General features: G+C 38.2%; 1 protein-coding gene across 1 annotated transcript in view; it reads left to right on the top strand.

Moving 5' to 3' along the window:
* LOC145991327 (uncharacterized) overlaps positions 1 to 25,999 on the top strand; it is a 60,568-nt gene that overhangs the window by 28,607 nt on the left and 5,962 nt on the right. Inside the window, exons 2-4 of the mRNA XM_083127332.1 lie at positions 12,453 to 12,551; positions 17,759 to 17,794; positions 19,190 to 19,319. Coding sequence (XP_082983458.1) covers positions 12,453 to 12,551; positions 17,759 to 17,794; positions 19,190 to 19,319 — 265 coding nt within the window. The remainder of the gene's footprint in view (positions 1 to 12,452; positions 12,552 to 17,758; positions 17,795 to 19,189; positions 19,320 to 25,999) is intronic.

The following is a 25,999-nucleotide window of genomic DNA, read 5'->3' as shown; positions in this document are numbered from 1 at the left end:
ACCTCCACTAATGACTCAGTCGGGAGAGTGATCGTGTTCAACTCCCAGATGCTAGGTGAGCATTGCTCGAATACTTAACGCGTCGCAAGTGATATGATGATCGTTATGTGTGGAAGCATTCTTGATGCAGCACATGTGCTATAATCGATGCTATGCTCTTTCCAGAAAAGGAGGACATTTACCGATTTCTAAACAATCCGCGCGGACACCGGACAGACACCTAAAAAGGAGGACATGTCCGGATAAAAGAGGACGTCTGGTCACCCTAGTGCCAATCTAGGTCTCTTAAGGTCCTGACAAGATGTGGCCAACTACAGTCCCGCAGAATTAACTTGAGAGAAATGGCCGCTCTGTGAGTGATGCAACTGCGCTCGAATTGGCTAGAGCGGGGAACTTCCCGCTGTTACGGGCCAACGGAAACTCTAATGATCGGGCGCGCGAAATGTTACCAACTGTTGAAAGGATTCACTTGCAGTGACTGGTGAAGCAAGCGAAGTGGCAGTGCATAGACCTCGGGTATTTTCAAATTACGGATTAAAGGTAAAGAATAAACTATTTATCCATTTATTGTGTAAGATAGAATACTTATAATTTCCTTAGCATGTCATCTTAATACAGTGATATTTCCGTTACACAATGTAATTATTTTTCAAATGTCCCATCTCCCGTTGTCAGCTGATTGCCCGTGATTCGCGTGAGAGTCAAGCGTTCGCTGTAGGTTGATACTCCTGCAGCGGCGCAGGCAGCCGGCAGCCATTTGTCTCAAGTTAGTTCTGCGGGACTGTAGCGTTGGTATAGGTAGATGCCAGTTCAAAACCTCACAACGCCGTCAACGTCTCTACCATCTGTGAGGGCCTCTCTTTTTCCAGTTGGAAGAGGGACGCAAGGCCATTTGTACTGTACCGTACAGCCTTGCACCTGAGAACCAACTGCAACCACACAATATGTCGATTGCATTTGTGTATAACAAGATCTCGCTTTCATGTTCACATCGATCTCTTGTAATGCGGGACTGTAGCGTTGGTATAGGTAGATGCCAGTTCAAAACCTCACAATGCCGTCAACGTCTCTACCATCTGTGAGGGCCTCTCTTTTTTTCAGTTGAAAGAGGGACGCAAGGCCATTTGTACTGTACCGTACAGCCTTGCACCTGAGAACCAACTGCAACCACACAATATGTCGATTGCATTTGTGTATAACAAGATCTCGCTTTCATTTTCACATCGATCTCTTGTAATGCAACATGAAATATTTCTTTCTGTTGAGTCTGCAAATAGTAACATATAAATCTATAGAATAAAAATTGCATAATGCACTTGAAATACCTATCACTCAACCTAACCTACGAGCTTAAGGAATTACTTCGCACACCCAAAAGGAAGAACCGTTAGCGGTCTTACATTACATACCTAGTCTATCTGCATACGTACATACTGGCTATCAAGACTTACTTCATTACATACCTGCATTTGCCTGAAGTGACATGTAAGAATCTCAGGGATTACTTGCAATTACTGTAATTGTACTGTGGCAAGGTGGTAAAGTTTACAACAGCATAACAACAGTGGATGTTGAGCAAACGTGGAACCTTCCCGACAAGGAAGTATTCCAGAGCTGATAAACTCGTACTAGCTCGGAAAACGTCGTGTAATATCACGCACTAGTATAGAGAGCCAATGCAGAAGCAGGCTCATCATTAACCTAGGTGGAACTTCCACGATGTCTCCTACCAAACAGGTAGGGAAGAATCTTATCGGGAGCGGTCCTACAGTTTCACTTGCCATCCGAATAACAAGAAACCATGATATAGGGTTGAATCGTAACGTGTAAAGTGCTTTCAAATTTTTAATAAAACTGCTTTGGTCAGCAGCTGTAGTGTATTTAGTATGGAAACATGGCTTAATCGTATTACCGCAAAAATCCAAGTTACTTCATGTAAATCTTGTGTGTTATCTTTTGTTCACCATACAATAAGCTACTGTCAACAATGAAAATAGCAGATGAAGAGATTAACTAGCATTCATTTTGTAATCTAGTAAGCTATACAGCCAGTGGCGGATTACCAACTAGGCCCACTAGGCACGTGCCTAGGGGCGGCAACTCTTGGGGGCGGCAAATCTTTTTTCCAGAATATCAAGAATAATAAAAAGTGTTACGTACACAGTGACAATATAGACCTATGAAACCAATGCTTCAAATCAACGGTTTGCAACACTTTCGCTTCATACGACAGAAACCTTGGTGTATCGGATTTATGTGTTTTCAAGAAATGTTTCGTTGCTCTGCCTCCTTCAGGCGCCAATCAATTTGTTTTTAACCCGTGCTGTGGCTTTTATCGCTTACAATACAATGCAATCCTCCCAGCCTTTGTTGGTTTGTTTTTGTAAATACATACCCCTCGATCTTCCACTAAGCGTTTGTTAATGGCCAGGCAGGAAAGAAGACTGATTGTTTGAAACTCGCATCTGTAACAATGCCAGTCTTTAAAAAAATAAACACATAAACACTGCTGATAAGTGAGTGAGTGAGTGAGTGAGTGCAGCTTTCGTGTGGACCGCAACTAGTTTTTGTCTTACTGAATTCTCTGGCTGGTGCATTCAGTTTGTTGCTAGTGCGTTTGCGATTTGGTGTTTTTTTTTATGCAGCAGGCAGCATGAAGCGAACAAAGTTAAGTGGAGCGGCTTATCGTAAACTTGCAAACGAAAAGCGTGAAAGAGAAGCAACCTTACAGAAAAAGCTTGGTACAGAGGACACGTTTTTTAGGGGAAAGGAACAAGTGATTTCCGAAAACAGTCCAAAAATTGAAGTGGAAGCGGCTACATCGAGTGAACTCTGTGAAACGCAAAATGTCGAAAATATTGTGGGTTTAGTGGAGGAAGAAAGTGCACCTGAGGTAGTGTCCCCTCAGTTCGTAGGAGTTCCTGATTGTGACAGTGAGAGTGCAAATTTCGTTAGTGACGATCCTGCCGAGTGGTGTCTGAATGAGTCTATAATTGACATTCTTCTAAGATGTGGAATTAATCAGAATGCTGAAAACGATTGTTCTAAATTGCAAAGACTCATAGCAGGTAAGACAAGATTTTTAAATAATAGTGTTTTTTTCGTAAACTTGTAAATGGAGAATCAATTTTGCGGAATTATTTGGCATATTCGTGCAGCACTGGTGCCGTTTATTGTGCATCATGCAGGTTGTTCAAGGGCAAGACAAACATCGCAACTCACGGCATTTCAGACTGGAAAAACATTTCAAATTTTCTAGCATCACATGAAAATTCTGAAGAACACAAAAACTGCAAGTTGGCACTCTTAACAAGGCAGAAATCTGTTGGGACCTTGGGGAACCATTTTCAATCACATATTCAGACGGAACTTACGTACTGGGTCAGTGCAAATAAGTTACTACTTTTCTTTTGAGAAGGGCGCACATTAAGTTTGTACCTAGGGGCGGCGAGGAAGCTTAATCCGCCACTGTATACAGCAGCAGCGATGGGACTCTACGAGTTGACTAGGCACCATCTAACTGAAAGTAGTGATGGGCACCATCGACTAATTAGTCGTTAGTCGAAACAAAATATCGACTAATTAGTCGACTACTTTTTCGACTAATATTAGTCGAATTAGTCGTTCGACTAATATTAGTCGAAAAAGTAGTCGACTAATTTTTTCGACTAATTAGTCGTTCGACTAATATTAATCGAATTAGTCTTTCGACTAATATTAGTCGAATCAGTCGTTAACGACAAATATTAGTCAAAGTGGAACTATATATTTTTCTTATTATTTTCAAATTCCTCCACTCTTGTGCTGAGCTGAGCCAGGCTTATTTTTAAATTAAAGCCCCTATCACACGGAACTGGATTTCTAGTTGGAATGCTCTAGTTGACGCTGGACTGGCTACCCATTTGCTAGTTTTCGCCTCACACGGTACTTGTTATACCGTACTTGTCGATAGTCTTTCGTTCCCATAATGGCGGCCGCGCGAGATGTAAACAACGTATCACTTCACACTTTTAAAATACGATAACTATCCAACCGAGAAAAATATCGCATCGCATTAAATGGTTTTAGGTAGAGAAGAACGGCGCTGATAAAATACATACTTTACAACGTTTACTATACACGTATGGAAGAATATTTTAGCTTTTTCAATTGTACACATGCCTGTCGTGGTGTATGCACTCGGAAGCCACAGACAAAAAAAGGCTACTTTACAAACTCACAGATTATCTTCACATGGCCAAACTTTGCTCTGATTGGCTGTTCCACAGAATCTAGTCGAAGAAGTTAGTAGCAATTAGAACATGTCCTATTCCTCAAAACCAGTCAAGCAGTCAGCCAGGCGGCCATGATTACTACCCAGAAAGTCAGTTCATCGCCAACTAGGGCATTCCAACTAGAAATCCAGTTCCGTGTGATAGGGGCTTAAGTATGTGATAGCAATGATACTTATAATGAAGAGCATGTCTGAACTCCACGAACTCTCCCTCAGAGTGCCCAGACATAAAACACGGAGCAAGGAAACTTTCCACACTGCAACGCCCAGACTCTCGCTCATACAACGTTCAATATTCCAAAGGCTACCGTGTCACGGACGCAATGGGCGTGACCGCAATTGCAGGATCGCAAATTGTCACGAACGCAATGGCAGTGCCACTTGCCAAGGACGACGTGACTTCCAGTCGGACGTAAAGTTGTATATCCAAATATACTGTGGACAAATGAGGCACAGGCGAAGAAAAACGTACAACCACTGATCGGTCGCACGGCAGCTGCTAAACTGGACGCGACGAACGTCTCGACGCTACTGTCAACTCAACCTCTTTCACAGCGAGCGCGGCTCTGCTCGTCTTACCTACCTGCGAGACTTACTATGGCCGTTACGCGCGCTTATTCACGCATGAGGGTTGACCTTAGCTTAATGTAAGACGCAATTCATCTGCGTAACATATATATATATATGTATGTTCATATAACTATAACTGTGTGTTATTTCACTCTCCACTATAGATAACCTTTCAGTAACACACACACAGAGAGCTGCAAGTTATGGTAATCCTAGCCTGCCTCAATCTTCCAAATACCTTATGTTCTAATTTCACCTCGGCTAAAACTCAGACGGCTAAATGGGATACTCTGACCCCTCTCAGGTACGGGCTTGGTGAATAAAGCATTGAGAACTTAAGGGTGTTGTTGGTGAATCATGAAATAAATGAACGACTATTCTCAAATTTTAAGATTGGCAACTGCATCTTCTGGGAGGTTACTTTGACCTTTCTTTTCATTCATTTTTATCCAGGAGATGGTTTATTTCCAATACATACGAAAGCTTACATTACACTCAAGTTACAATTTACAGTCCATGAATATCCTTAAATTTAAAATAAATACAGAATCCCCTGTTCGTTAATATTAGATTCGATGAATCCAGAATTCTAATTTGCTGCATGTCTCCACGGGAAAAATCCAAATATGTATATGTGCAGGGAATAGTTACGTGTGTATGTGCGTCGCTAGGAGGAAGCCGTACCAGGGAAGAGAACCCTGTCGTTTTTGCAACCGTAGACGAAGCTTACGGCCTACCATTCAGTAGCAGACAAAAACTTTCGTACGTGCCCCTTCCTACAGTATTGCGACCAAAATGTGTCACGAGTGTCGATGTTAATACGGGCAGGATTTTTAAACAGAATAGAATCTACGGGCTCCACTGAGTACTTGGGATCGAGAAACGTTAATAGGCAGAGCTTGCAACAAGATACACTCCAATGATGACATTTCCATTGAAAAACGAGACATATTGCATTACATGTCTAGTTTTGCTTCCTTGCCCAAATAAGTCTACGTTGAATAAATTTTGAAGAAGGCCAAAATAAAGTTCGGAGATCTGAAATTCTATCATTTTCCCCTAAGAATGAGAATATATGGGTCAACAGTGACAAATACATGTCCAATAGGCAGGCGTCATTAACCTCAAAGGATTTCGGCCTATCCTAACCTGTCGTCCCATAACATTATAAATTTCGAAGTATAAATTGTGCTTGGCGAAATACAGGTATATTTATTCCCAAGTGTCATTAGATGTTTATATCGTAGAGCCGACGCTGATGGAATGCGTGCAAACTAAGCTCCGCATTTACTTATATACCCTTCAAATCGATGCTCACTTGTTAAGCATTACGTAATTTTGACAACGCGATTTGCGACATCTCCAGTGAATCTCGAGTTAATATCCTCCACATCTGTGCGAACATTTTCCGTGGCTTTATTTACATCGGCTGCCAAGCACGCCGGAAGTCATCAAAGTCTATCTCTCTAGCCTGCCGGATTTCTTCAGAGAATCGAGCCCTAGTTTCCTCGTTCTCAGACTTCAGTTGTTGAATCTCACAGGCCATCTCGCCTATTTCAGCTCTTAATACTTTTATAGATTCATCGTGCTGCTTACCGATATCATCCTTTAGCAACGCACATTGTCTGAGGATATCTTCCTTTAATATGTCAGATTGTCTACAGATATCAGCCTTCAGTGCTTCAGACTGTTTACACATATCAGCCTGCAATGTTTCAGACTGTTTGCAGATATCGGCTTTCAAGCTGGTAATGGAATCAGCTTGCTGTTTAATATCAGCTTTCAGTTCTTCAGACTGTTTGCAGATATCAGCTTTCAAGCTGGTAATGGAATCAGCTTGCTGTTTAATATCAGCTTTCAGTGCTTCAGACTGTTTACTCATATCAGCCTGCAATGTTTCAGACTGTTTACTAATATCATTGCTAATATCAGCCTGTAATTTTCCCATACTTTCGACTTGTTGTTTGCTAATTCCTTCAATCATTGCTTTTAATGCTTTGAACATATTTAATGGATCAGATGAACTATCCGTAGACAATAACTCACAATCTTTACAAACCAAATCGGTAGACTCGTGGCTTTCAGTTCGAATATCTAGGCCACAACATTCAAAATGTAGAAGCTTTGTACATTTCTTGCACACAAATGTGGTTTTATCTTTATCAATGTCCCGACAACAATCGGGAACATTAAGTCCTGAACTCGAAGTGAGATTTTTATTTGCGCTACGCAAATGCTTCTTGTCCATATCGAAACAAAATAACTCTGTGCTTTTTTCAATAAATATGAAAGTTCAGTGCTCTTGCACAATCAATCTCAACTTTAAACAATTGTCTTGCCCTTGTACACTACAAAATCGAGCCAACACGTTGAGCTGCCACTTGACACGTTCTGGTGCACAATTACTTCACGCGTCGTATTATTATACTATTAATATTAACTTAATAATACTCAGCGGTGAACGATGAGACTCGGTGAAGTACACAGACTCCTCTCAGGTACAGGGGTAGTGTTAGGCAAAGACAATATTCACAGCACAGAGAAATAAAACCACATTACTGCAGTATGTATAAACTGAAAGGTTTTATTCTTTATTTATTGCAATTATAGTGCAAATATACTTGAGACGAAGGCGAGGATTTCGCTTTGTTGATGAATTGACTCAACTAAAACGCATAAACTCAATGCGTGGCTATCGGCAAGCCTATGATCACATAGACCTAGCTTGCGCCCCGAACTACCACACCAAGAGATATGCAATGATAACTGAGCCAATATTTGCTCTTTAGCCTTTTATTTCCAAATTACTCCTTAGGCTAGCTTTATTATTTAACGTAGATTGGTTGCAGTATTGTGCATATCATCAATGCATGGCTATCGGCGTACCTATGTTCACATAGGCCTAGCTTGCGCCCCGAACTACCATACCAGGATGTATGCACAACACCGAGGAGTTCTTTTTAAGTTTAAGCTTCGACGATCCGTGGCGAAAGTGTGATGATTCTTACGCGATATCCTCGCTTTTATACTATTTTCGAGAACACAGATTAAAGTACAGATGAATCATTCACTATCTACAAAAGGATACTATCAACAAAACTGACATCTATACATCTTTAGAAATACAAATTCGTATAGTGCATTCTCGCAAACATGAAGATACATTAAATTACCCATAATGTAGCATAAAATACAATAAACATTAAACAAAAGATATACATTACTAATAAGGCGCAATATTACATAGAATAACAAGGAGGTTACGCTTTCTTTCACTCACACAAAAATGTGGATCATATCAACCGAAACAATTCAACAACATCTCAAACCAAGTAGATATATTCACTGCATATTCGTCTTTTATCAACAACTTGAAAAACATTGTACATAAGTAATGCATTGTGTAAATAATCTGTTTACCTTGGTACTGTCTTGTCTTGTTTATTATTTATATTTTGTTTATTTTCTTTTCTTTATTATAATTTTTTAATTTTTTGGTCTTGTTTAGTGTTTAATGTGTTCGTTTTAACACCAGTGTACTTTTTACTGTTGTTTCTTTCCGGTTTAAAATGGCTTCTGCTGTACTGGAAATTTCAATAAATAATTAAATGAAAAAAAAGACATTTTTTCATCGTGAATGCAGTTCGAAGAAAGTCGGGACGGGGATTTAAAACAAGGACACTCTGGGCTGAATCCGGGCGTCTGATAGATATGCATCAATTAAACCTTTAAAGGTTATAATACTAAAATTATAAAATAACCAAATATTGTAGACTGCAGAGTCCTGGAGCCTATCTCGCTTCGCGAACAACCCATTCATTTATGTAAGAATAAAATCGAATTTCTTGCAAAATCTGAAAAATCGTCAATGTTATTTTCGTAGGTTTTACAGCTTCATATTAAAACATTTCATAGTTGGAGGGGGTAAATGACCCCATTGCCCCACCCCTTGAGTATTAGGCTGGACATGGATGTTCTTTTTGATCAATTCGTCCTCATCGTCGTGGTTACCCAAAGTGACATACATCCTCTATCTTTCTTTATTATTATCCTCATTTTACATCGCTTTTATCCCTCTTTAGGCTAATCGGGATGATAATGAATTGTGATTACAGGAAATGGATGAGTGGAAACTTACAAGAAACACCCATGTCCACCACAGGATTCGAACCCGGAGCCGTAAAAGGCGTGAATGTGAATGAACCACCCTGCGCGCTCTGCCACCGATGTTGCTGGCAAATTTGTACCCCATAAGGGGCAGAAAGGTAAATTAACATCTAGCGACTGCAGCAAGTTTGAGATCGTTCTGGACAGCGTATATTTTAGTATTTGCCCCACGAACATAATTAATGTTTATTTTTAATTAAATTAATTTTACCTTACCTTGCATCAGAGCTGGTGGATTGTAAACTCTCTTCTTATATTCGACCGGTTTTTTAAGTTTAAGAATATTTCCATTCCAGTAAAATGCATTTATCATAAACCCTCTAATCCATCTGAAGGTCAGAAATGGATAGTTTTGCTTTTAAAATGTTGCGGTGTCTTTCTTGCACCAACAATGTGCACTGGCCTGTGAATACCAAGAAACTCTCGGAACTATGAATGTGTATCCCTTCAGAGAAAACAAAAATAGCGACATGAATGACGGTAGGCATCGCCCCCTGGAGGTAAGGGGGGATAGAGCTACAGCAGGGTCAGCTTTCCCTTTGCATACCAGCTCTGTCGCGGCATCAAGGGATAAAAGATTCCAGTCACTGATCTTTCCAAGAAATACCTACCTGCTTTGCTTCCCTTCTTGACAATAAGCCCTCTGCTCAAGTAGTCGATTGTTCGTCTGGAAATGAGACATGTTCGGTCATTTCGACTAATATTAGTCGGAATGTTCCCGACTGAAATCAGTCGAAATGTTTCCGACTAATATTAGTCGAAATGTTTCCGACTAATATTAGTCGGAATATTTACGACTAATATTAGTCGGAATGTTTCCGACTAATATTAGTCGAACGACTAATCCGACTAATATTAGTCGAACGACTAATTCGACTAGCTAATATTAGTCGAACGACTAATTCGACTAATATTAGTCGAACGACTAATTCGACTAATATTAGTCGACTAATTTTTTCAGTCGACTAATTTTCATTAGTCTATAATTTTTTCGATGGTTTTAATAATCGACTAATATTAGTCGACTAATGCCCATCACTAACTGAAAGCTGGTTGGTAGACCTTGGCACTCTAAGACCTGTTGGCTACAGGGTTGATCTATTTTACAGATAAACACATTTATTTGAACATATATAGCATTAAAAAGGGTCCCGGGTTTGAATGCCGGCCTGAGAATGGGTGATCTTTGTGAGTGTCCCGTCATCTTCATCTTCGCGAGTAGCCAAAAGTGGCAGAAAAGGGAAGTGAAATAAGCCAAATCAATCAATCAATGTAGCATTAATAATATAAACACGCCGCTCGAAGTTCACGGGTTATAATCTCGATCTGGGCATGGATGTCTTTGTAAGTGTCCTTTCATTAATTTAATCACATCATCACTCATGATCTCATCCACATGGACGCTATTAGCCGAAAAATTGCAGAAAAGCAACTGAAAATAATAAAAATTCAAAAACGTACGTACTATCCGGCAGCTGGCAGTAGACTTGTAGAATTCTTATGCGTGTCGGGAAGTCAGTTTTTGAATGTAGTTTTATAACTACTGTAACCAGCTTCAACAATGAACAAATACTGTTGAATGTTAAACATTGTTGTGTTCCAAATGTAATAGTATTAGGTCACGTTTACTTACAAAATAATCTAGGATGTAAAAGAAGTTTCGAACTGAAAGAAAGTAAAGATGGAAACTGAACATTAACTTACTAATTTTACCTTTTTTAATGTAGCCATTTGGACTTCGTTGCTCATTACTTGCATTAGTTCATTTTGAATTTCAATATTGTGAATAATAATTATGAAAGTCATTTCATTGTATATCTACAGCTACCATCTGGTTAATTTAAAATACAAAATATTTGACATTTGATTCAATTTGTAACGTTTAACTAGAATTTAAAGTCAGATAAAAAGAGAATGTTTTACTTTTATTAGCCCTTTTCATCTTTTTTACTCATTTCTATTTATTACATTTTAAAAGAAAGAAGCCTCATGGGAACCTTCAGGTGCGAGGTCCTGGGTGATTGCCCACTTCGCCCACCTTTGCTAGGCCTCTGGAATTGAACTAAAGATTTAATCTCAGGGTTTCATCCTGGTTTCTCTGCTAGTCCGTAGAGTATTACTGCCAATTTACGGTTCTGCATGGAAAAGAAAAGAAACTTTATCTCCATCACTGCTATATATGTAACTGATTTTTGAGCAATAGAAATGAAAAACCACCGAATGTGCATGTTTTTGAAAGGGGGCAAGAGGGTGCCTCGGGATTTGGCTTGGTACCTTGGTGGGTCTATCCTTCTCTGGTATAGTTGACTCCAGAGAATGTATAAATGCTTCCTTAGTAAATCCCCACCCCTTTAAAAGATAAGAAAAAAACCTTGGTAATTGCATATTTTCTGTGTAGATATTGTTGATGTGACCAATCCTCAGAAAATAATCTGTATCTCTTTGCCTTCCAAAGTAAGACATTATTCAGCATCAAGAATCTGGATAAATTAGAACGTCCTTGTTTTGTTAAACAGCTTACCAGTGATTTACCCACTGACCCAGAACTCCTCACAAAAGTTTATCAACACATCCCTAAAATTTTTCGCAATGGTCCAATTTACTGTCAATTTAGTTCAAAATTTCCCTTTGCTCCTCCAGATGGAAAATTCTGGATTAGCCCCTGTAGCTCGCCCATCACAATGGACTTTTGCAGGCTTTTTCCAGGGAGAGGCATACTTGGGTTTAAAAGGGGGGAGGGTGCTTCAGCCATGGGTATCCAATTGCAAAGAAGCCTCCATTGGGAAGAAAAAAAAACTTTGGAAGGTGACATAAAATGAAAAATGAAATACTTGAAATTGAGTAAAACTAACATAGAAATAACTAACCATATGACATAATTTGGCCTAATGGTTACAATTAAAATTATACAATGAATTGTCATTATAGTGACCTATAGGAGGCCTCATTATATTGTTAGTCCTGAATCTCCACATGCACATATTGTGGTGTTGCTATTTCATATATTACTGCAACACCAATTTTACCACCAATATGGCACTTGATTTTAAAATTGGAATACAATAGAGTTGATGCCGAAAATGCCTCCTTTTCTTAAAAAGAGTTTTTCATAGTATGAAACAGTCTCCGATGCATTTCTGAATTATACAAAATTCTAGAATGCCCAGACAACATTGTGGATACCCTAAACCTCAGGACCTCCACATTACGTTTTTTGCGGGGACTGCAGCTATGACACTGCTAAGTATGTTGTAATTTTACTGCAAACACTTAACCAAGTTGTTAAATTTGACTTAATAGTTTAATTTTAGGAGTTAATGTTTATGGAATATAGTTTGAACAATTTGAAAGTAATACCACTAATATTTTTAGTTATGTGAATGCACACCACGTATGTGTGTGTTGTGTGTGTGCATATCTGTAATTATTTTATATCTTACAGGAAAAGTGCAAGGATATTTCACCCACTCCCAAATTGCAAAAGGTTTTCAAAACATGTACCCAACAACATCCGCCACTACCTTTTAAGGGATATACAAAAGTAAGTATTACTTCATGTAAATCATGAATGTTAATAAAGCTGTGCTGTTGAAATAAATCATCATCTAATATTTAACAAAACCTAGTATCACTTTCCACTTGTTTTATTTTCTCTGTTAGAGGAACACTTGAGTACCCTGAAAAATATACTTTTAGCAACTTCACCATTTTCTTAAATGGATGTACATTTAAAATTTCAAGAAAGTATAATATATTTAAAAATGTATTTTCTTATTTTGGAAAAAACATTCCTGATTTTTCCTCCTATGTTTGAAGTGGAGAATACTTGAAAATTCTAGCCATCGTTTCCCTTCCCCCACCCCCTTTGGGAAAAATATCTTGTTTGCTCCTCCCTGGAAAAAGTCTGTGGATGTCAGCCATCATAGTAATTTATGGAAATTATTATATGAGTGTTGCAGGAATATGATAACTTCAAACTGAATAATTGTTTTTGAAAGATGCAGCACTATTATGGAAAAAAATGTCTCTTTGTTTGACTGTTTATTGTATGGCAATGAAGAACTGACTGGCTGAGCAACTGCATCTTCCTAATGGATTCATAAGTGTAGACAATTTAAACAATTTAAGTTTATGACAAACAGCATATATAGGTATGAGAGTATCTGGCCCTAAGGAGCGGTGACTTGGTCACCTGCACAAGGCCCTCCACCTCTGGAGGTCCTGTGCCAGATAAAAAAAAAACAACTGATTGTATGGTTCATTATGAGTTTAGAGGGCACTGGTGTTTCCAATGAAGCTAATAATCTAATTTTTCCTTACTTTTGGATTCTTTTGACGTGCAAACTACTGAAATCATATCCTAAAAAAAAATACTAGTACCTACAGAACATTGTCTTCAAATATTTCAATGAAAACTAGTTAATATTCACTGTTTATTTAATTATAGAAAAAATAGTTATTACTTCACATGAAATGAATATATTATTACATATGAAACAATGTAACTTCACTATAGCGTCAAAATTCAATGGGAAGTAAACACACCAGAATTAAATTATGGGATATGACTAAAAATTTCCACTTTGATTGGTAAAAAAAATAGTTTTAAATGTAACATGCCCAGTTTTGTAATTAAACATAAAGAACATTGCACCCGTGCACGGGTGTCATATTGGAAATAAAAAGAAACGTTAATTTAGAAACTTTTCCCTTCAACATGTTATGCTTATCCCTAGAACACTACCGTGTTCCCATATTACTGTATAACTACCGCTACGTAAATATTACGTACATGCAGTGAATGATATTTAACATAAACCTTAGTTTATAAAACCAAAGTGACAAATATTTTTTTAATATTATTTTGTTTGTTTTCTACATTTTGGAGTTTTTATTCTTTATAAAATATATGAGCATGGCTTTATTAAATACAGAATATATGAAAATAATGTATTAGTTGACAAACTTGTATGTACATTAAGAATTAATGCAAAAAATACAAAATGAAAATAAATTTAGCAAATAATTATAACATTGTTAACAAGAAATAAAAAGACACCTTACAAAAAAAATCATTTCTGGAATTATCCACAGTTGGGGCACTTTTTCTTTTGATGCTCACCACAAATTGGCTTCCCACAGGAGCAGTACGTAGTTGTCATCCTCCTTTTCTTGTAGTTGCAGAAACTGCAATACTTTCTGTTCCCTTGTGACACTTGGTCCTACTGTACATATCTCTTCCTTCCCCAGTACCTTCAAAATTGACTTTCTTAACTTATGTGACAGTTCCGGATTTATTAGCCTTTGCTCCTGCCAGATCTTGGTCAAGTTCTCATGGAGGTGAAGCATGAACTAAATTTGTGAGAATGGTCTCTTTTCTTAGTTGCCCTATTGTTGTAGAAGTTGTGAGTGTGAATAATGTAACCATTGATCGCTGCGATGTTCATCATATTATAGAAAAAAGAGAGCGGCCTTCGCTTAGTTTTTCTTCCAGCATTCATTCGTTGGCATATTTGATCAAAAGCGTCTACTCCACCCTTTGTAGAATTGTAGGTCAAAATTATTTCAGGTTTCTTACTTTCACTGTTGATTGTTGCATCTTTGTGCATTGTTGAAATTAAAGCCACAGTTTTGTTTTGTTTGGCCTTATATGATACTGCAGTTACATCATCTTGAAACAGGAAGAGGCTTGATCCAGTCTTTCTCTCTTGAAAATCTAAATCTTTGAACTCTGGTGGCAGTTCTCATTTATTTTTCTATATTGTTCCGACCATTGTTAGTTTTTTTCTTTGAGAAGTTTTTCAGCAAGTGGAACACTTGTGAACCAATTGTCACAAGTTATGTTCCTGTTGCTTCCAGCAACAGTTTCAATTAATTTTTCCACGACATTGATCATGTATTTAGTTCCGGAACATATTCTGGGTCCTTTGTTGCTATTGTAATCGCTGATGTCAGAGTCCTCAACTTCCAAAATATCATCTTCATTCTCTTCCAGCACCTCTTCTTCTTCACAACTTACCAAAAGTTCGCAAATTTTATCAGTTATCAGACGTTTTTCAGATATTTTCACTATGCGTATCACCACCAGCACGCAAATCTTACGTGAATTCAAATGGCGTTATTACTACATGCCCATCAAAATTACGTGCAAGATTTTTCTTCTGTTACTATCACTACGTATTACTGATATACAGAGTCCCACGTAACACACAAACTAAAGACGTTCACTGCTTCCGTCCTCCTTACCACAGTGCTGGCATGCGCCTGACAGAATGCCAGAGGAATACCATAGGCGGATGGGTAGGTGGGTGTGATGTGGGAGGTAGGGAAGGGAATTGAGAGCCACGAATACGTAACTTTTACATACGGTAGTGTTCTAGGGTTATTGGTCTTATTATACACAGGTCCATATCTAGAATTGATCTCCAAGAGGTGAGGGGGGAGGGCTGATGGGTTATCAGGAAGGAGGGGGGGACTTTGTAAACCAAGTCCATTTTTCAAAGGTTTAACAGTATTAAATGAAGGTAAATTATGTGTGTTGCGTGTGTCATTAAGTTAATATATAAAAATTTAGAAATATCATACAAATATGAAGTACTGCTTTACAGTTTTTTTCTATATCTTCTAAAACATATCTTGAAGTTTTAATTGACTGCTACTGACATCATCTCTTACTAAACGCTCCACACTACTTTTGATGATGTAGATACTTATATTATACAAGAAAAAAGCACAATATTCAATTATAGTGTCTGCCATACATTCCAGCCCTGGCCAAAACAATAAAACTCCCATTTGTTTACAAAACTTGTGAGCTGTTGACCATTAATACAGATGTGGAAGGAATGTGAATGATGACGTGGAAGTTGCAGTTTTCTGGCTAAATGGGAAGCCACAACAGGGGCAGCAAAGTTACGGATAAAGAAGATCCCCATTGAAAGAACTCTCTAAGTCTAAAGGATCTTCTAAATACTTGCTGCTACTTAGAATTCTGCTCATAAACGAGATGAACAGATGTAATAGCTACTATTCATGTTCTGTGAATTTATCCTTCACAAGTAGTGAGCAAAGTAATATCTGCTGTTTACATTTTCACTCTTTACTGCAAACAAATTATACAAAATAATTCTACTTAATATCAAGGGGGTATGTGCCCCCTCAAAAGCCATGGCTAACTATTATGAAAGTGATGACATCGTTATATCCCAAGGAACAAAAAAGGTTCAAGCAATATAAAATAGAATCCTTCAATGATATCCTTTTCCAGATGGTACAGTTTTCCAGTTAATATAAAACATAAAATTTAGAAATATCATACAAATACTACAGTTTATTTCTCAGTCAGTAGTCTTATAAAACATCTATTAAAGTGTCAATTGACTGCCATTGACATCATTCCTTACTACACACTCCATACTACTTGTGATGATACAGATATTTATATCATGCAAGAAAAATGCACAATATTTAATTATAGTGCTTACATACATTCCACCACCCCTGGCCGAAGTAAAAAAACTCGCCTTCATTTGCAAAACTTGGAAACTGTTGACCTTTGACGCAGATGTGGAAGGAATGTGATAAAGAAATCGAAGTCACAGATTTCTGTATTTCTGTCTAAAGGGGAGGTCGCAACAGGGGCAGCGAAGGTATAGAAAAAGGAACTCCCTAAAAGCACGTCGCCTGATAATGTTCGCATGAGCACGTGAACACTCATGTATCTTAAATTACGTACATATTAAATGCACACACACACACACACATATAGTTTTATTTGAAAAAATACTATGTTTGATGTACGAGTATATACACAAAATTTACTCAGACATGACTTCTTTCACATCTGATAACCTTTTTAGATAGTTGGTAACACTGACCCCCACAGTGTTCCACGGAGAGCATTGAACACAATTGCTGTCCGTGTTGCATAGAGCTGCCAGCTAAGGGGCTGTTAGCCACTATACCCCGAAAATGTTCACTTCGCTGTGTGAACACTGATACAAGTGACAACAGTACTTCTTACATTCGGCACCAGAGTGCAGCATATACAAGGCATGTCTAGGGGTATTCAAAAAGGTCTGTGCTACATAGTTGCAAACTTTAGCGATAATTCACTAAACCTGGTGGATTTTAAGGGGGAGAGGGACAATTTTCCCTAGGTCCTTGTATTACTTCAAATATAGGGGGGAAATTGTTGAAAATAAATTGAACTGTTATTCTCACTTTTTCAATTGAATATGAAGTTACAAGGGAGAGGAGTAAATCTGCATTCGTACGAAAACATTATTGTGAACACTCATATGCGAACCGTACGTGACGCCACTGCTCGTCTATGAAAGAACTTTCTAAACTCTAGACAATCTTCTAAATACATGTACTTTCTGCCACTTGGACTTCGGATAATAAACAAGATGAACAAATGTAATATCTGCTGTCTACATTTTCACTCTTCACTGGAAACATATACAAAATAGTTTTACCTAATGTTGAGGGGGCTGACGGCAGTGTCAGGGGGACTCAGTCGCCCGTGGCTCTTGCCTGGCTATGGGCCTTGATGCAGCAAAAGGAATTGATTTTCTATATCAGCCACCAAAAATCTTTCAAAAAATTAAAACAATTTTTTTCATTCCGTGTGTTATGAAAGTTTACTTTCACAATTCTCTCGGATCCCACTTTAAACTGTATGTCCAGTCCCGATTAGCCTTACTGTGCAACAACAACATCTTTCACAATTCTCTTCTTTTACAGCACTTTTACCACTGCTTGCTTGAAGATTTGAAAACTGTGAGTATATTTTATCAAAGTAAAATGTTATAAATGACAACAATAATATATGAAGGGCACAGGGGAAAAACAAAGTCCACTTTTAGTGAAAATTGAAATTTTGATATCATGCTATTCTAGGGGTGATGTACTACATCCTCACATACCTAATTTTAGGAAAGAAGCTCATAGTCCCGCACAAATCAGCATCGAAAAAAATGTTTTTTTCTGTAACATTTTCAAACTTCAAATAGCATTCCTGTAAAAAGTTAAAAAGTGGACTTCGATTTTTTCCTCCTATACTATTCAATATAGGGTGGCCATAATATCTTGGCCAAGGGACGCTCAATGAGGTCAGTTTACCCACCTCCTTAAAAATCTGTTAAGCCTGATTAAAAATATATTGTTATTATTATTATTATTTATTAAAGTAAGATCACATAAATGATACATCATAAACAATAAAGGAAATATGATATGGTATCCAGAGGTAATTATTATAATCTCGGTTTGACGTATATAGTGTTTCTGGTCCCTAACCTCCATTTTATTGATTCTCATATCTCATTCTCAAATTGTGATTGTTAATTAAACCTAATTACACTTAATTTCATTTTATTACTACATATCCGATGTAAGGGACAATATAAGAATATTAGTATTTTTATTAGTATTATAATGTGATGTCTATGTCACCCCCCCCCCCCCCCATGAAGTTTGATGTCCCCCCAGAGGAAAGTGGCTGGATTTAACACTGCTTGAAATGCAGTGCAGCTATTTTGCCACATAAGCATGTTTTCAAGCATGAAATGTCTGAAATTTAGACTTGGTTTTGAAACTAACTTCTAAACTTTTATAAAACAAGACAAATTATATTTTTTTATAATATCGACGGGATGACTAGGACACGCCTCTGAAACGGAACTGTCCTGGTCAAAATGGGATGTATGGTCACCCTAATATTGTTTTGATTTATTGCTATTATATCCAGATCATAAAAAATTACAATTTTTAATGTAGTTATAAGTACAGTTCAACTTTTTTCTTTAATTCAAATTTTATTATGCCATCTTTCTCTTCTGGAGAAGTGTGCAATTCTCTGTCTCTTTTTCTTGAATGCAGTAAAGAGAGTTTCAGATTAAAAATGCAATGGGGAAGTGATAGGCTGTGATTTTAGCAGCAAGCATATGGCCTCATATAGTGGCGGTGATTGGGTTCCAAAACTGGAGAGGGGGGAAAGGACAGTTTACTATTCCTTGGTAGATAAGGTTCAGCATAGTGCGAGGGTAAAAGTTACAAAAATTGTGGTGAGCCCTTCCCTAATTTCCACCAGTGATCTCATATGTATCTTAATGCTACATTGTGTGGAATTAATCACATTGTTAAGGTTTCTTGTAAAATAATATTTCATTTCAGCTTGATGGCAGTGGCAAACTCTCTATGGATGAAATGGAAGGTGCCGTCAAGAAAGAATTTAAAGATGAATTTCGTCAGAAATGCTTAATGGATGCTGCAAGAATAGTGTCTGGTAAACTAAAGAAGGATAGTAAGTTTTCCATTTATCTACACAGTAGAATTACAATTTGACGTTTCCAGATTTACATTTTCTGCATTAGGTCTATACTTTCAATCATCATGGTTCAAATAAAGCAAAACATTATAAATTTTTCCTGGATTTTAGCTTTTTCCCACACATTAGGAAGCTTTTTCATCTTGGTCCCCTGATGTTCAATTATACAGGGTGTTTCTAAAGGTCATTTACAACGCTTGGGAGGTGATTCCTCACACGAAAACAAGCAAAAAGTGTGAGTTCCATTTTTACGACTGAGGCTTCGTTTCCAAGATAGGAGCCTCGCAAAAGGTGACAAAGTGAACGTCACACCTAACTGGGACGAATACTATCACAGATAGAGAGGCGGTTCCAAGGGAATCATGAAGGAATCGTATGTGCTCAGTCTGGAAGTCACTATGAAAAGTTCAGTGCATGCATGCACAATGGAGTCCTCAAAGGAATTGGGGGATTTCCAGCAAGAACAATGCATGGAAAGGGTATGTAACACAGCAAGAAGGACCGTGACAATGAGAAATGCGTTAAAGACAACACATCCTGATCGCAGACATCAAAACATGAGCACGGAACACAAAATCCAAAAAGTTGAGCACGGTTGCATACCCAAGTTACACGCGAGGAATGAACGAATCATCTCATGTGGCATAAGAGAGACACATTACTCCACCAGGAGGAGGGAAAGAAAAACACAATATCAGATGATTGCGACAACGTGTATTTTTACATGCGACAACTACGTAATATCCCCCCCACACACACACACAACAAACAACAAATGCTACAATGTCTTACGCACAGACAGTGCGTGTCACTGTACACCAATGAAGATGTCACTTTCACCACACAAAGGGGGTGGGGAGCAATACCAAGAGTGTTCTCACTGGGATTTGCCGAGGGCGATAATCACAGACGGTTTTCTAAATGTTGCCATTCACTTCTACGCAGAGATGATAGCGACGAATCAAGAATTGTTGTATACGAGCAAACAAGCCAGGTGTATCTGCTACTGTTGCGGCGGCGACATTGATGCGAGCAACGAGGTCCTCAGCTGATGTGACAGGTGTGTCGTATACGAGGGTTTTCATTTCTCCCCAGAAGAAAAAATCGAGAGGGTTGAGATCTGGCAACCTCGGTGGCCAAGGCACAGGCTCATCCCTACCAATGAACCTATTCCGAAACACGTCATGCAGAAAATGTCATCCATTACGTTCGAAATGAGCTGGTGCCCCATCGTGTTGGTACCACATTTCTTGCTGCAGTGCCAAAGGTACGATCTCCAACAGTTCAGGCAGAACCTCACTAAGAAATGCATGCATTCAGGCGAACAGGGAGAATGTATGGTCCAATTAAATTATCATGTACTATCCCGCACCACACATTCACTGAAAACCTGTGCTGGTGATGGGCCACAAAAAGGGCATGTGGGTTGTCAAAGTCCCAGACATGACTATTTCTACTATTGAAGACATCCATCCTGGTGAAAATGGCTTCATCTGTCCACAATACCTTTGCCCCAAAGTGAGGGTTTGTGTCCAGCTGATGCAACAACCATTGGCAAAACTCCATACGAGGGCGAAAGTCACGAGCTAACAGTTCTTGTACTTTCTGCAGTTTAAAAGGGTGCATTCCTTCCTCTGACAACACTCGCCAAACATTCACATGAGATGTGTTTCGTGCCTGAGCGAGCACGCGCGTACTGGTGCCAGGATGTTCTTTGACCGCTGTTAACACATCTTCTGCAAACTGATGTGTGCGTACACTTTGGGGTCTTCCAACTTCTTACTGCGGTGGTAACACTGACCCTGTTTCACGCAGTCGACTGTCCACTACCTGAAAGAAGCCGTGAGACGGTAAACGTCTATGTGGAAAGCGTTCTCCATAAAGACGCCTTGCCTCACAGCTATTACCACGTGCCTCCCCATACATGAGATGCATGTCTGCTAGCTGCTGGGTAGTCTATGCAGCCATCTGTGTAATAGGGAGCTGGAACTGCAAAGTATCGTTTTTGTTTAACACTGACACACTGCACAAATTGGCCATATCACCGTACGAACACCACAGACCAATTGTTGCAATACTTGACTTGTCCACTCCACCACGTCAACTCCTTTCAATACAACATACTAGTACTCTTCAATGCGTATGACAACCTAGAGCGAACTGCTGATCATATCCCAGCAGCTGCAACACGACTGGGACGACTGCCGGAGAGAACCAACCCTTCGAGCTCCTCTCGCGGTTACAGTAGTCATGAAGGTCAAACGTAGACTACGAGAGCCAGACTTGCCTGCGCAGCGCTTCCAAAACTGGTCTCTTTTACGTCACAGTGATCGCGTGCGAACACTCTTGGTATTACTCCCCACCCCCTTTGTGTCGTGAAAGTAACATCTTCAGTTGGTGTACAGTGACACGGACTGTCTGTGCATAAGACATTGTAGCATTTGTTGTTTGTTGTGTGTGTGTGGGGGGGGGGATATTACGTAGTTGTCGCATGTAAAAATACACGTTGTCGGAATCATCTGATATTGTGTTTTTCTTTCCCTCCTCCTGGTGGAGTAATGTGCCTCTCCTATGACACATGACATGATTCGTTCATTCCTCGCGTGTAACTTGGGTATGCAACCGTGCTCAACTTTTTGGATTTTGTGTTCCGTGCTCATGTTTTGTTGTCTTTAATGCATTTCTCATTGTCACGGTCCTTCTTGCTGTGTTACATACCCTTTCCATGCATTGTTCTTGCTGGAAATCCCCCAATTCCTTTGAGGACTCCATTGTGCATGCATGCACTGAACTTTTCATAGTGACTCCAAGACTGAGCACATATGATTCCTTCATGATTCCCTTGGAACCGCCTCTCTGTCTGTGATAGTATTCGTCCCAGTTAGGTGTGCATTCACTTTGTCACCTTTTGCAAGGCTCCTATCTCGGAAACGAAGCCTCAGTCGTAAAAATGGAACTCACACTTTTTGCTTGTTTTCGTGTAAGGAATCACCTCCCAAGCTTTGTAAATGACCTTTAGAAACACCCTGTATATGCTGTGATAGTTATGTTACTTTATGTAATAATAATAATAATAATAATAATAATTACATACAATTTACTGATAGCAATAAGTGCTACTGATAGAAAGCAGAAAAAAATTTAAAATCTTCTGTGATAAACATGAATGATTCACTCAACTCCTCAATTTATATAAGTTACAAGCTGACCTCAATTTATTTTGCTTTGAACAATAAACTGTGTAATTAGACATTATTTTACAAAGCCAGAGCATATGAATTTTATCTTTGTATTCATGTGGATGATAACAAATATGCAGAATTTTGCACTAAGTTACAGGCTATTTACAGAAATATTGTACAATTATTGGTAATTTTACCAATTTTACCAGGCCTGTATCAGTCTGTATCAATAGATGAGAGATACCTCATTTATATAAAAAAAATAGCAATAACAGAAAAAGTTTTTGTTTGTTTTGGTACTTGACTCCAGACCCATAGGTTGTTTTCCTGGCACTGAAGTAAGAGGGTTCTGTAGAGAGGGGAAATTAAAAGCTGCAAAGAGAAAAGGCATAAAAGCAAACATAGGCACACCCCATGAACTATTCTGAAATTAATATAGTTACGTTTACAAGGATAGGTATTTAGGTATTTATCCTTAACTACTATGGGTGTTGATAATCACATACCTACTATGACGAGGTCTGTCAGACTACTGTTTTGATTTTGAACTGTGAACTAGCTGTTTTTGCTATTTTCAATTTCTGATGCATTTCACGTGACTTAACATGGGTATAAAAGAATATTGTAAAGCAGTTTTCAACTATTATTGTTTAGTTAAAGAAATGTATTGTAATTTATGCAGTCAAAAATTGCAACAATGGCTTCCTTATTTTTTTGAAATACAAAATTCTTAAAATTTCTACTTTTTTATGTTCTCAGAAGAGAGGTAGTTCAAAGTAATATGTAATATTTTCTGAAATTGAAAGTGAGTTATGAGCCATTTGAAACAAAATGTAACAAAAACATATGCAACTTCTGTGGTGTCTGTCGGACAGCTCATTGAAAATAAAATTCAATAAGTTTGAATAAACAAAAACAAGACCTCGTGCGTGACTTTGACAGCATGTAGCCAACATCCCAACTAAAAGGTATGGAGAACGGTCCACTTGTGGTTGGAAGGCTGTGAGAAATAAATTAAAAGATAAATTCATCAAGTATTAAGTAATATCTAAAGGCAACAATATTCATAATATAATTTAATATAAAATTGTCTTACTTTTGTGAGTGAGTATAGAATTTCGAAACTACTTTTCAGAGTTCAACTGCCCCCTTCCTCAGGTTCTTTTTACTGTACGCACAAATCATTTTATGCTCCATCAAGAGTGTTAAAAGGATAGGTTAAAAGGTTTGGTTAAAAACACTTGTTAAAAACAGGTCACATTCCATTAAAACCCCCAGTTAAAAATCCTGCTTTAAAGTGTTGCTCTGAGGAGAGCAAGAAGAACAACGGAATATGGTTAGTCAGTTTAATAGGATCCCTGGTAAAGAGGTCTTACGGAGAATGGGCAAAACCCTTGATTTTAGAACACATCGTATTAAAAGTAACTTTATGATCTAACTGAACTAGAAAATGTACTTGAACATTGTACTTGCCTCAATAGAATTTTAATAATGGAAAATGTAAACTTATACTTTTTAAGGTTTCGGTCAAAATGCGTCTATCGTACTACAAAAATCTTGGGAGGCTACAGGGGGGCTGAGGCCGGTTTTGGGGGCTTCAGCCCCCCTAGCCCCCAGTAGTGCCGTCCCTGGTTATGTTATATTTTAAGTGCATATATAATTATTACAATTCTCTTCTAGTACAAAGTTTAATTGAATTAGCAGTTCTGTGCATAAAAATTGCTATCCTTGAATTATTGGAGTGACATGTTTACTTTGCTTGTAATTATTGCAATCAATTCTTAATTTACCCAGTACTCTGCAGTATTCCCAGACAAACAAGTGGCATTTTCGGCTGCCAATGAGGCTCATACAGCCTGAACGGTACATGCTACTGTACATTGAAAATCCAAGCACCTAAGATTGAAACATCTATTTCCAACAACTTTCCCCTCTTCCCATTTCTCGCTATGTGCACTAGAAACGGAGTTGCCTATGGGACTGGACTTTTGAATCACCCTGTATTTCTAATAACTGGGAATGTAAACATCAGCTTCATGTACGTTAATTCAAACAATATTGTACTTCATTTCAGTTAGACTTTTTCTTTTGAATTATAGGAATTTGTCTATCAAAATATGTTATCATGCATTATCTAACCTACCCTACCATACGTTTACTTAAACTAAATCTAACATAAGTCCGGATCCCATTGGCATCCCATTTTTAAACTTTGTACTGTTATTGAGTAATAGTGTATGTTATGACGTATTTTTTTTTTAAAAAAAAGTTAAAAGACCCTTTTTTGAGAAATGGCTACCAAAATTTTCTTTACACCACCTTCAATTGTTTCTTTACCCTGACATTTCGTGTGAAAGAGCCCTTCAAGACCTTTCCAACACCGTGTAAATCAATTCTATAGGTATCCTAATTGTCGAAATAATGCAATTTAAAGTTAACAAGATGTTGAAAATTATGGTCAAAATCGCACAGTTTGCACCACTGTAATTTAGGAAATACAAAAGATATGGATCTACAACTTTGCATATTTTCCTACATCAGGTGGCCCTTCCAGTGTGGCAAATTTCAATTGAATCAAAAAATGTAAGGTTGAGGATCTTGTTGATTTGACATGGAATGATCCATACAACACAGTAATTCATTGTAAATTGTACAATTGAATAGAAAGATATAGAAGATCAAATAAGGCACTTTCAATATTTTGTTACAAGATAGTTTTGTCTTAATATGTAAACTTTGCTACAATTATCATTTTTGCCAGGGATTCCTTGCAGGATTGAGAAGTTGTTATTCATGAATGTAATGAAAGTAGTTTACAGTCAAAACTTATTGTGAAACCATATATTTTATTGTTACTGCAGTGGGGGATAACTCACAATACCCAAATGAGCTATGCACATCAATGAAATTTCCAGTCTCCCTCTGTTCCTGCTTAGGGGAGTTATACTGAAGTAACAAGAATATACAATAATGCCATAATATCTTGGAGCCATAAGACGTTTTCATGGAAGCAAAATATATGGTTAAAACGAACTTAACACTGTTTTAATATTTCAAAATGAGTCGCCATCACTGTCTGGAAATGAATGTTGCAGAAAGTCTATTTGCGCCAGTAGGAAGCACTGGGATGCTGGCTCCATGATGCATATTATAGGCATACCTGCCCCTGAAAATAGACTCGCAAAGGTGCCTCACTGCATACAAAAATTGAGTACCAGGCAGGGATGGAAATTTGAAATAATTATCATAAGACCTAGAATTTCAGATTTTTTGTATTAAGGTAAGGTAAAAGGTACCATGCCATGAAGGCACATTTAGGAGATGTGGGTGTAGAGCCCCACACATACTCAATCTTGGCCATTTTGGAGGTGATGTGATCAGCACCATACTCTGGCCACCTTTACTCCTCAGGATTGCCCCCCAGGTACCCATTGATTTGAGGCTGGGTGAACCCCAGAGCTGTTTTATGCAGGG

The sequence above is a fragment of the Lepisma saccharinum genome, chromosome 1, assembly GCF_977018435.1.
Source record: "Lepisma saccharinum chromosome 1, izLepSacc3.1, whole genome shotgun sequence".
Classification (NCBI taxonomy): domain Eukaryota; kingdom Metazoa; phylum Arthropoda; class Insecta; order Zygentoma; family Lepismatidae; genus Lepisma; species Lepisma saccharinum.
Note: the sequence above shows the minus strand (reverse complement) of the source record. Positions and strands in the feature narration are given on the sequence as shown.